Source organism: Bombina bombina, chromosome 2, assembly GCF_027579735.1.
Source record: "Bombina bombina isolate aBomBom1 chromosome 2, aBomBom1.pri, whole genome shotgun sequence".
In the NCBI taxonomy this organism is placed as follows: Eukaryota; Metazoa; Chordata; class Amphibia; order Anura; family Bombinatoridae; genus Bombina; species Bombina bombina.
Genome location: NC_069500.1, coordinates 1,185,619,591 through 1,185,632,539, shown reverse-complemented (window position 1 = coordinate 1,185,632,539; position 12,949 = coordinate 1,185,619,591). Strand labels below are relative to the sequence as shown.

Genomic DNA, 12,949 nt, shown 5'->3' with positions numbered 1-12,949 from the left:
GCATATGGTGATGATGTGCTTGCAAATGCCTTCATGATTGATTGTTGAGTAGAAAGTTCAATTTTACCTTCACAGCTTTTTTGTGTTGTCTTTTCTCTGCCTGTGTTTTTTTTTTTTGTTTGTTTTTTTGCCATACATTGATCAAATATTTCTTTAAGACACTTTTTAAGGTGCTGGAAAAGGTTTCTTCTGTTACTTTGTTTTGTTGCAACACTCATTCCACAAATTTTGCAGATTACTTGGTTCTGTTTTACATCATCTTTTCGGAATCCAAAATATTCCCAAACAGCTGATGTAGAATTTTTCTTTGGCACCGACAAGTCATCATAATCATCATTATCACCATTATTGTTATTGTTGGACACGGACAGCTCAGGATCAGAATTTATCTTGAATTTTATCTACTGCACAAAAAATGAGGGGATTTATAGTACCGCACACTGCCAGGATCAGTAGGGTGGCACAATGAGAGACAGGAAACCACACTCAGGCTTGCACTTGAATAGCAATAGACAACAATTGAATGGGCTTGATGATTGTTAGCTGTTACAGCTTAACGCTGATGATGCTAGTATAGCTTCTTCCAATTGCAGAGATGACGCAGGGAAGCAGTCTTGAAAAAGCTTCCAAAAGATTTTTGAATTAAGGAGGATGATCTGCTTGCCCTGCAATTAAGACAAGAAACCACAGGCTTGCACTTGAATATAAAGAAGACAACAACAAGCTTGGTGATGCAGTCACCTTGATTGAAGAGGCCACAGACTTGCTGCACTTGAATATAAAGAAGACAACAATGCGATTGTTGATGCAGTTACCTGGTTTGAGAGACAAGAGACCACATGCTTGCACTTGAATATAAAGAAGACAACAATGGGCTAGATGATGCAGTCACCTTGATTGAAGAGGCCACAGGCTTGCTGCACTTGAATATAAAGAAGACAACAATGGGATTGATGATGAAGTCGCCTGGATTGAGAGACAAGAGACCACGGGCTTGCACTTGAATATCAAGACAACAATGGGCTTGATGATGCAGTCACCTTGATTGAGAGACACGAGACCACAGGCTTACACTTGTAATGAATTGAATATAAAGAAGACAACAATGGGCTTGCTCATCATGTTTATTTAAAAATGAGGCAACACTGGCTTTCACTGGAGGAGACTAACCTTGCAGTTGTAAAATACACTGTCTCTGGATGAATGACCTTGCTGTTGCAGAAGACACTGTCTTTGTATGGCTGATGCCATGCTGGCTTTTATTATTCTGAGTGTATGTGGGGTCAAGGATGGTAAAATTCTTGGCTAAATGCATTACTTGCTCAAATTCGACTGTTGGTGATTGTGGGAATTACACTGTGTATTGTATGCACATTATATGGCGTTCAACCATGTGGTAATAGAAAACAAAAGGCATTACTTTTGAGTGGCATTACTGCTCACATGAGCGTTTTGAACTAACTCAACCAGCTTGTGTGTGTAGTAAATGGTGGTCAACATTGAAGAGTATTATTTGTTGTAAGTGCTTCAAAACAGGGTGTTTTTGTCCTGTATCGTCAGGTATCAAATTACCTAAATGTAATATATTGTAAACCCCAAGCAGGGAACCTGTCCATCTGCATTGTCTCCTGGCACTCTCTGGTTGTTAAGTCTCTCTAAACAGGATATCATTTTTTTGAAAGGGCTAAAGTTATTATTATTATTATTTTTTTTAGATGGAAATATAAGCAACCACTTATTCGGTGTTACATAATGGCTAGTTTCTAAACCTATGTAAGTTGCGCTCACTAGCTCTTGTTCCAGATTCCACAAAAGTGAGCCAACATTTTTAGTTTCTAGAATTGGTTAATACATACAAATGAGACATCATTTTCTTAAAAAGACTAGGACTATATAATGTTGTATAAAAGATTATCCTGAGTTACATGTGTTAAAAGTACGTTATGCACAAAGCAAAATGCATTAAAGAATATACAGGTAGGATTTAAAATAGGATCACAGAATCGTGAGTTACATCAGAACTTATTTCAATCCGTGTACATCCGCACCACTGCTATACCATCTGAATGCCAATTGTTCGCCAATATGTTGGCATGATGGGCATACTGAACTCCTAAACAGGAACGCACCTCTGTAAACACAAGTTCCATAATCTAAGTGCAAGCATTTTACACCCAAACATGGTACAACGGTTTGTTTCAGAGTGCATGAAGATGCGTCCCCTATGAAACCCATACACAAAGGCGTAATCTTGTTTGAACATCATCTATACAGATACAATGTTGCAAGGGAGCTTTACCGTTTCAGTAATGTTAAAATCAAATGTAAGATGATATTATATACTGTAATCCTCTCAATAGAAACCCAATGTCACCATCTTGTTTTTAGATCAGTCCAAATCAGGGTACTTTAAAAACATTAAAAATGGCATTCAGATGGTTTTGCAGTGGTGCGGATGGATTGTATAGGTTCGATTGCGCAATCCCGTTTGAAAGCCCAGTGATCAAGATGCCTGTACTTTTAGTGATTAATATGACAGTGCAAGTGCGACTTAGAAACAAACATTAAAAAAAAAAATTTAAACGCCATTTGTAGATGTTGGGGTCCTGATGTGACTATTCAAGTATGCCTATCATGCTAAGATACAAATGGCATTCACATGGTTAATTAGTGATGAGGATAGATTCTGGTTACAATTGGTTAATGTCACACATGTACATTAGTATTTTCCTTCCAAAATGAACAAAGGGGTTAATTGAATGGACCTTTTACTGTAAACTTTACTGTGTGAAGGGGTTATTGTATCTGTCTGTTAAAAAGGCGATCATAAGCCTGCAGTTTTTAGCATAAGAAACACTATTGCATTGTGACCACCAGACTCCGGAGAAACTCAATGACCAAGTCGGGCGTACAGCTAAAAAACAAACGCACAACATTTTGGAAGCAGATTGTTGATAAATTGTAATCGACCCCTATGTTAAAATTGAAAGTGAACTTTCCTGTGTTTTAATTACTACTACTACTACTACTGTATTAATTCCATGCACAGCTCGCAGTTTTTGTACACTACCTAGCCATCTGTAGAACATGTACAGAGCCAGCTGCTTCATAGCCTATCACTGGCTGTAAATTTACTAGCTGTGTGTACACCAGGTGGCAGCAATTTAAAGGAACATTGAGATGGTAATATAAAATGATAAATCGTGTATGTGTGTATATGTATATGTGTGTGTGTATGTATATATGTGTGTATATATATATATATATATATATATATTATTTTTTTTTTTATTATTTTTTTTTTTCATTATGTATCTTGTCCCCTTTTCCTGTAATTCCATTCTGAATTGTGAACTTTTCCGTTCTTGTTAGAAATGGAGGTGCAGAACATTGTTATATTCCACACAACCATTGGCTGCACACTGTGACCTATTTATAACTGTTACTAATTGGCCACAGCAGAGAAGGTAAACTAAGTTACAATATGGCAGTTCCCTTTTGTTTTATAGACACTAAAACTTTACACTTATTTTGTCCCTATTTAAACAGCTAATGAAAGTTTAGAAAAATATGTCTACATGTTATTTACTCTCAGACTAATCTTATTTGAATGATTCATTCTATCTAGCATTTATTTAGTGTTTATATTTCCGTTTCTTCCAATTGTAAAATGTCATGCATAATGCTGAATTCTTTTTGTATTGTTTTTTTATAAATAGCTTATTTAATACAGTTGTGGAACTATAAAGGTTTGGCTTATTGTGAGAGAGAAAAAGAAGCAAGCTTTGTGTGTATAGAGACAAACTGATTTAGATACAGTTTTTGTTGACTTTATCTTTACAGCCATCTGCTGGATTTTGCTTGTCTCGCTGCTCTATGATGGGTCTTGTATCTCTGCATGTGTAACCCTTCATAGTGCAGTGAGAAAAGCTTAAAGGGACATGAAACCAACATTTTTTCTTTCATGATTCAGATAGAATACAATTTTAAACAACTTTCTAATTTACTTCTATTATCTAATTTATTTCATTCTCTTGGTATCATTTGTTGAAGGAGCAAAAAATGCACTAATGGTTTCTAACTGAACACATGGGTGAGCCAATCGCAATAAAAAAAATATTTAAAGCAGAGTGTGTTCTACTTACCTTCTACTGAATGGGCTCTATATACCACACCATACTTTTAGAAGCTGATCACATTGAGGGGGGGGGTTTAAACCTATTTCTGTTAAGAGATTGGAATTCTGATAACCACATATAAGGTATATGTACTATAATGTTTACAATACATTGTAGATAGATTAAAATTCTTTAAAAATAACAGAAGATATTTTGTAATGAAAACCTGCCCTTTGTTTTAATCGTGCCACATTTTTTGAACAGTTGTGATTTACAGGTCCTGTAACAGGTTTACACTATGAATGATTTTCATTTATGCGGCAGTAGCAGTATACATCTGTCTGTTGTACTGAAAAAGTCTTAGCGTCTCAATTTTATGTAACATTTATATTGCAAATCTTTTTATCTACAAACCCAGTTCATAAAACGTTATTGATTTTTATAATATCCTTCTTATGAGGTTTCTTTTTTTTTTTTTTTTTTTTTTTTTTTTTTTTTTTTTAGAATAACATGCTTTTTTTTAATTATTATTTTTTTAAACTTTTAGATATAAAGATATTACTTGATCATGGATCTGTATGCCAACCTTTCAGATGATGGTGAGGTTGATCACTCGTTTTTTGATAGCGATGTTGATGAGGAAGTCAAACAAGAATCCAACATCACCTCAGGGGTGGGTAAACAAGAAGAAAGGGAAAATAAAAATGGTTCTTGCTTAAAAGTGAAAGAAGATATCAGCGATGAAATGCAAGGTTCAAAAAATGAAGTAAATGATAAAGACAGAGAAGAAAAGCAAGTTTATGATAATATAGAGTTGTCATCTTCTGCTACTGCCAGACCTGCAAGTGCGATAAAATCTGGCAGAAGCTCAGTACAAAGCTTAAGAATCGAAGCAGTTATTCCAACAGGAATTCCAAAAATAAGGAGAGAATTTGAGGACAATTATTATCCAGATGAAGATGATAGTAGTGACGAGGAGAGACCAAATTTGAGACCTAAAACGGCAAAACAAACAAACATTGGGAAGAAAAGTACAGGAAAGTACAATCGGAACGTCACCTCTTCCATCTCTAGCTCAGATACAGAGTACTCAGATACTGGGACAGATGATGGTACATCTAAGTTGTCTTATCAGTCTTCAAAGGAGAGCGGGTCCACCATGCACTCCCCTGAGAGAAAGCTTACAAAGCCGACTGTGAATGACTTGAGGGACTATGGTGAGGAATCAGAAGATACGGTCACAGATGTTACACCTCTTTCAACACCTGACATTAGTCCCATCCAGTCATTTGACCTTGCAGCTGCTGGTAAAATTCAACGACAGGGAAACGTCAGTCAAGAGGTGTATGGTAATTTCAATTTTGTAACCATTTTATTGCTTATTGTTTTCACATGCTACGTCATATATTATGATATTTCACAAAACAGAACTACTGATGTTGCACCTAAAATCTCAGCAAATAGGCCACAGTACTATTTTCTTCAAGGTATTTTACAACTGTTAGGTATTGAGACATCATTTTTATTTGAAAAAAATTATTCTCTCTGTAGCTCAATTTGCTCATTCTGCATCTGCTTCAGGAAGAGAAAATAATTTTGAGAAATTATTTTAATTAATTTTACAGTTTTTCACTTTAATTGATTTTTAATTACATATTTTGTTTCAAAAGTTAGTCCTAATTATAAAAAACAAACAAAAAAAACTGCACTGTATTTGTATTTAGGATCTCTCTCTCTCTCTCTCTCTCTCTCTCTCTCTCTCTCTCTCTCTCTCTCTCTCTCTCTCTCTCTCTCTCTCTCTTCTCTCTCTCTTCTCTCTCTCTTCTCTCTCTCTTCTCTCTCTCTTCTCTCTCTCTTCTCTCTCTCTTCTCTCTCTCTTCTCTCTCTCTTCTCTCTCTCTTCTCTCTCTCTTCTCTCTCTCTTCTCTCTCTCTTCTCTCTCTCTTCTCTCTCTCTTCTCTCTCTCTTCTCTCTCTCTTCTCTCTCTCTTCTCTCTCTCTTCTCTCTCTTCTCTCTCTTCTCTCTCTTCTCTCTCTTCTCTCTCTTCTCTCTCTTCTCTCTCTTCTCTCTCTTCTCTCTCTCTCTCTTCTCTCTCTTCTCTCTCTTCTCTCTCTTCTCTCTCTCTTCTCTCTCTTCTCTCTCTCTTCTCTCTCTCTTCTCTCTCTTCTCTCTCTCTCCTCTCTCTCTTCTCTCTCTCTTCTCTCTCTCTTCTCTCTCTCTTCTCTCTCTCTTCTCTCTCTCTTCTCTCTCTCTTCTCTCTCTCTTCTCTCTCTCTTCTCTCTCTTCTCTCTCTTCTCTCTCTCTTCTCTCTCTTCTCTCTCTTCTCTCTCTTCTCTCTCTTCTCTCTCTCCTCTCTCTCTTCTCTCTCTTCTCTCTCTCCTCTGCAAACTGCCCCCTTATTTCAGTTATTTTGACAAATTTGCATTTTAGCCAATCGGTGCTCACTCCTAGGAGTTTCACGTGCGTGAGCTCAATGTTATCTATATGAAACACGTGAACTAACGCCCTCTAGTGGTGAAAAACTATCAAAATGCATTCAGATTAGAGGCGGCCTTCAAGGTATAAGAAATTAGCATATGAACCTCCTAGGTTTAGCTTTCAACTAAGAATACCAAGAGAACAAAGCAACATGGGTAATAAAAGTAAATTGGAAAGTTGTTTAAAATTACACGCCCTATTTAAATCGTGAAAGTGTTTGTTTTTTTGGACTTGACTGTCCCTTTAAATATATTAAATTGTGTGTTATAAACTGTTTGAATTGTACGAGTTATGACAATACAGTGTGAGTAATTGATTTAAATGGTGTGTGTGTGTGTATATTTTCTCCCTCTCTCTCCTCTTTTTTTTTTTTTTTTTTTTTTCTCTTTCCTTTCTTTCTCTCCACAGATCTTTGTAGAGCCAAATGCCTCTATCACTGCAAGATTCATCACTCGCTTGTCTAAATGAATGACACATGCACATTTATATATAGTTAGCTCTGGATTTAGTTATGAAACAGTTACTTATCATAAGAGCTAATATGCTAGTTCTGTTATTCTTTTTTTGTTATTCCTTTAATCATTGGGTTGCAATTGGACCATACAAAAAAAGGGTAAGAGCCATTATTCGTTTGTGTGATATATCCCATATTCTTATCAGAGACCATATGTGTTTTAAACAACCTATCTCACAACCTTAGAAATCTTCTATTAGCCACTATAGTTGATCCACATGCATCTGGAAGATTAAAGCCCAGACTGCTGTACCTGGTTTGTTTAAAAATACATGTTTTATCTGAATCCCTAAAGGTTAATTCTGAGTTTACTATCCCTCTTTTAATGCACCACTTTACATGTATGTTAAAAAATCTTCCTAACCTTTAGTAATGTTTGCAATGTGCTTGTTTATAAGAAGGGTTTTTATTTTGAATTAAAAAATAGTGTTTTGAGTCAGTTTTACTTTTCCTCATCTACATCAAGCTGGTTGGTGTGTTCCACTAATGTGCTCATTCATGATAATAGAACATAAAATTTTTATTTCATGATTCAGATTGAGAAAGCAATGTTAATTCCAATTTATTTATTTTATTCAATTTGCTTCATTCTCCAGATATCCTTTGTTGAAGAAATAGCAATTCACATAAGTGAGCCAATCACATGAGGCATCTACGTGCAGCCACCAATCGGCAGCTGCTGAGCATATTTAGATATGCTTTTCAACAAAGGCTATTAAAAGAATGAAGCAAATTAAATAATAGAAGTAAATTTAGGCTTCATAATCTCTATAATACAGAGCTGTGTTGTTGCATGAGTCTCAGATTTCTTCCCATTCATTTTCAGACTCTGATGACAAATCTACCCAGAAGACCTATCAGGATGCAATGGAGCTAAACCAGCTTCTAAAAGGTAATAAATCCTTTTTTATTTTTTTCTTATTTCAGGTAGAGTATAGGTGACTTCTGAGCAGTTGAATGTGACGTATACAGCGATGCAGAATTTGTTGGCCCTCTACAAATAACTGATAATAATAATAATTTTACATGCTGTGTAAAATTCAGAAACCGAAAACTGTATTATTGAAAGAAAAGAATAAAACAACCTGTTAGCCGTAGCTACTTTTATAATATAATGGTTATTCACCAGGCACAAGCATGCATTTCCTCTAGCTTCAATATTGTTTTAACCAGCTTAAAGGGACAGAAAAGTCAAAATTAAAACTTTCATAACTCAAACATGTAATTTTAAACAACTTTCCAATTTAGTTCTATTATCAAATTTTTTTTTTCTCATTCTCTTGGCATGAAACCCACGTTTTTTTCTTTCATGATTCAGATAGGGCATGCAATTTTAAAGGGACACTCATGTCAAAATTGAACTTCCACAATTCTGATAGAGCATGCAATTTTAAACAACTTTCAAATTTACTTTCATTAACAAAATGTGCACAGTCTTTTTATATTTATACTTTTTCAGTCATCCGCTCCTACTGAGCATGTGCAAGAATTCAAAGCATATATACGTAAATTGCATTTGTGATTGGCTGATGGCTGTCACATGGTACAGGAGGAGTGGAAATAGACATAACTTTGAAAATTGGCAGAAAAAAAAAATCATTTGAAGTTCACACTAAGTGCTATTGCATTGTCTCTTTATCATGCATTTGTTGATTATGCAAATCTACTGTATTTACTGGTCCTTTAAGCAACTTTCTAATTTACTCCTATTATCAATTATTAAGTTCTTCATTCTCTTGCTCACCAATCAGCAAGCACTACCCATGTGCTGAACGAAAAGTTGGCCGACTCCTAAGCTTACATTTCTACTTTTCAGATAAAGATACCAAGAGAACAAAGAAAATTGATAAAAGGAGTAAATTAGAAAGTTGCTTAAAATTGCACAATCTTTCTGAATCATGGAGAAAAAAAAATTGGGTTTCATATCCCTTTAAATAGCATACCTAAGTAGACTCGGGAGCAGGAAAGCACTGCTAGCTGCTGATTGATGGCTGCACATATATTCTTTTTGTCATTGGCTCACCCAGTGTGTTCAGCTAGCTCCCAGTAGTTAGGGTGACCACATATCCAAACTGCCATTCAGGGACGCCCCCTCCTCTGGTCCGCCCCCTCCCTCTGGTCCGCCCCCCCCAAAAAAAGGTGATTTTGATATCTTTTTATTTAATTTAATTATCTTAAATTATATACTTGTTTATCTTCATTTGCTATTTATGTAATAATTTATTTTAAAGGGGGGTAAAAAAACATTTAAGTACATTTAAATGAATATATATATATATATATATATATATATATATATATATATATATATATATATATATATATATATATATATATATATATATATATATATATTTGAAGTATAGACATTATGTAACATTTAGATTGAGATGCCTAATACAAATCGTTACCAGAGTTTAGGTTAATTAGGGCTTTCAGTGTGTATGTAACTATGTTTATGTTGTGTGTTTATGTTGTGTGTATATTACACACACAACATAAACATAGTTACATACACACTGAAAGCCCCGAATGGTGATAGATGTCTCAGATAATTAGGTTTGTGGGCAAGTTTTGCTTTACTAGGTTTTATGGTCTAGAGCTTACCCTGACATAGACCAATCAGCAATCCCCTTTCCTCGCAAGATCAGCACTCAGAGGCAACCTTTTATGTTTAATGTTATATTGCAGCAGCACAGATGTAATTACAATCGTGTACTATTCCAGACTTAAGAGACAAAATGACCCATACAAAATGTACATACAAAGTCATACTAATACATAGACAAAAAAACAAACAGGTAACAAATTTTCTGTCTGTAATCCAAGACCCAGCAGAATTGTTTTTTTCTATCGTACGTTTGCTAACTTTGCTTCCCATTGAGTAGTCTGGCAATTTTCAATTCAATTATCTCCCCTTATACGGTTTTTAATGTGCTGTTTTTTTAGCCTACGTTGACATGTCTACTGCAGATCTTGTAAACATTCATCCAGTTTCACTGTTGCCACCACAAACAACATTTGCTATTGTATCAATCTTAAAAAAAATAATTGATTCCTAATTAACTTCTTGAAGAAGTTAATTAGGCATTGATTATTTTTTTTAAGATTGATACAATAGCAAATGTTAAATTGTAACCGCATAGCCTCTCCTCTGGTGTAGAATACTATTCATCTACAGACTAGCTACATAAGGCAATTCATGTTATACAGAACAAATAAAAAATACATAAGGACCTGCACGCTCTCCTGTCCTGACTCCTGCCTGCTCCTCGTCGGCTTGGCTCCAGTCCAACTGTCAGGCACAGCAAATCACAGCAAGCAACAGCTAGACTAGACTGCAACCAGAGGCGGGTGGCCCGGGGGTGGGGGGATGCATATTTACAAATAAATTTCAGCTCCGGATTCCGGAAGCGGCTCCCTCAATTTACTAGCCAGTTAGTCACTGGCGGCGCCTCTGGTCTGGAGTCTGGCCCCCTGCCCCCTGGGATGATGTTGTCTCTAGAGTCTAGGAGGAGTCTCACACTCTCACTACCTGCGCTGCTGGAAGCCGGCAACAAGCTGCCCTAGAGTCTTAGTGACTAGTCAGTCAGTGAGAGTGAGTCATTCCGCGTGCCTGTCAGTGCTGTCAGTTTCAGTCAGTCAGTCCGGGACAATGAATGGAGGGACCCGGGACAGACCTTTAAAATGCGGGACTGTCCCGGGCAATACGGGACACGTGGTCACCTTACCAGTAGTGCATTGCTGCTTCTTCAATTAAGAATACTAAGAGAATGAAGCAAATTTGATAATAGAAGTAATTCAGAAAGTTGTTTAAACATGAATGCCGTGTCTGAATCATGAAAGAAGACTTAAATTTCATGTCCCTTTTAACCTTCGTCAAGTAAGAACATTTTTAAGATTTTCTTATGTGTGATAAAAAATGATTGCTTTTTAATATCATTTTAATGGACCTATTTGCTTGTTTCAAGCATTCATGCACATAGATAAAAAAGAACAGACGCATCTGGACGTTGAACAACCAGTGACCCGGCACAAAAAGAACTTCTCTTTCTCCAATGAGGAGGTGAGGCATATTGACCGGGAAAATCAGAGACTGCTGAGAGAGTTATCCAGACAGGCAGCAAAACCGCGGAACAAGAACCTCACTCCTAAAAAGCCCTGCAACGTCCCAACCCGGCTGTACCACACTGCACTGAATAGGCAGAGGGAGCAGCAACGCATTGAAAGGGAAAACATGGTAAGTGATCTTCTGGAGTCAGAATGAGTCATTCCACCTGGTGTGGCTCTGAAATCTATCATGTTTAATGGGATTTTTTATGGAAAAATATTTCCTCTATGCCACTGACATGTAATAAGTACTTTGTCAACTTAGTAGCATATCAAGGAATGTTGGTGCCATAGTGGTTAGTGAGTTTTGTTTGTATTATTTAATGTCCTTTAACATTTTGTAAATACTCTAAACCGGTGGTTTTCATAGTGTGAGGCGGGCCTCCTCTGGGGGCGCTAGAGAGGCGAGGGAGAGAAGCGAGGAAGCAGTGACACTTTTTACTGTCCTATGGAAATCACAAGACGAGAACAAAAGAGAGAACATTTAAAACAAAAAAAAAAACATTTTTATTGTGTTTTTCATTTTACATGTGCAAAAATAATGATTGTGTGATGGTTCAATAAGAGTTACAGTTCACAGGAAAGAAAAAATATGTCTGTCTTTAATGCAAAGGTATGAGATAAAGTTATACAAGTTATTTCCATGCAGATATAGAGTATACAGTGAAATCAACATTATATTGCTATAGGACAAAGCATTTGCTCCAACATATCGGAGCGGAAAAAATAAATGAGAGAGCTAATCACAGGGCCCGGTCCGCAATATGTTGTCAAGAATCTGCCCTCCCCTAAGGGGTTTCTGTTGACATAATCTTGGAATTCCAGATATTGAAAAACTTTCTGGCTTAGCCAGTCTATATGCAGACATACTAATATATATAGACTAGTCCTAAAGCCCGTGTACACGGGCCAATTTTTTTTTAAGTACCGCGGTTCCAACTCTTGCTCCCTCTCTCTCCCCCCTCTCTTTTGCGCTCTCTTCCCCGCCCCTCTTCTGCTCTCTTCCCCGCCCCTCTCTTTCCCCCCTCTCTTCCTCCCTCTCTTTTGCTCTCTCTCCCCCTCTCTTTTGCTCTCTCTCCCCCTCTCTTTTGCTCTCTCTCCCCCTCTCTTTTGCTCTCTCTCCCCCTCTCTTTTGCTCTCTCTCCCCCTCTCTTTTGCTCTCTCTCCCCCTCTCTTTTGAGCTCTCTCTCTCTCCCCCTCTCTTTTGAGCTCTCTCTCTCTCCCCCTCTCTTTTGAGCTCTCTCTCTCTCTCTCTCTCCCCCTCTCTTTTGAGCTCTCGCTCTCTCCCCCTCTCTTTTGAGCTCTTTCCCCCTCTCTTTTGTGCGCTCTTTCCCCCTCTCTTTTGTGCGCTCTTTCCCCCTCTCTTTTGTGCGCTCTTTCCCCCTCTCTTTTGTGCGCTCTTTCCCCCTCTCTTTTGTGCGCTCTTTCCCCCTCTCTTTTGTGCGCTCTTTCCCCCTCTCTTTTGTGCGCTCTTTCCCCCTCTCTTTTGCGCGCTCTTTCCCCCTCTCTTTTGCGCGCTCTTTCCCCCTCTCTTTTGCGCTCTCTTTCCCCCTCTCTTTTGCGCTCTCTTTCCCCCTCTCTTTTGCGCTCTCTTTCCCCCTCTCTTTTGCGCTCTCTTTCCCCCTCTTTTGCGCGCTCTCTTTCCCCCTCTTTTGCGCGCTCTCTTTCCCCCTCTTTTGCGCGCTCTCTTTCCCCCTCTTTTGCGCGCTCTCTTTCCCCCTCTTTTGCGC

The 12,949-nt window shown here is 37.5% G+C and overlaps 1 protein-coding gene across 1 annotated transcript in view; it reads left to right on the top strand.

Annotated features, from left to right (window-relative positions):
• The window catches only part of CFAP97 (cilia and flagella associated protein 97), a 107,508-nt gene that overhangs the window by 7,439 nt on the left and 87,120 nt on the right, over positions 1–12,949 (top strand). Inside the window, exons 2-4 of the mRNA XM_053703883.1 lie at positions 4,666–5,467; positions 7,936–8,001; positions 11,081–11,349. Coding sequence (XP_053559858.1) covers positions 4,687–5,467; positions 7,936–8,001; positions 11,081–11,349 — 1,116 coding nt within the window. The 5' untranslated portion in view covers positions 4,666–4,686. The remainder of the gene's footprint in view (positions 1–4,665; positions 5,468–7,935; positions 8,002–11,080; positions 11,350–12,949) is intronic.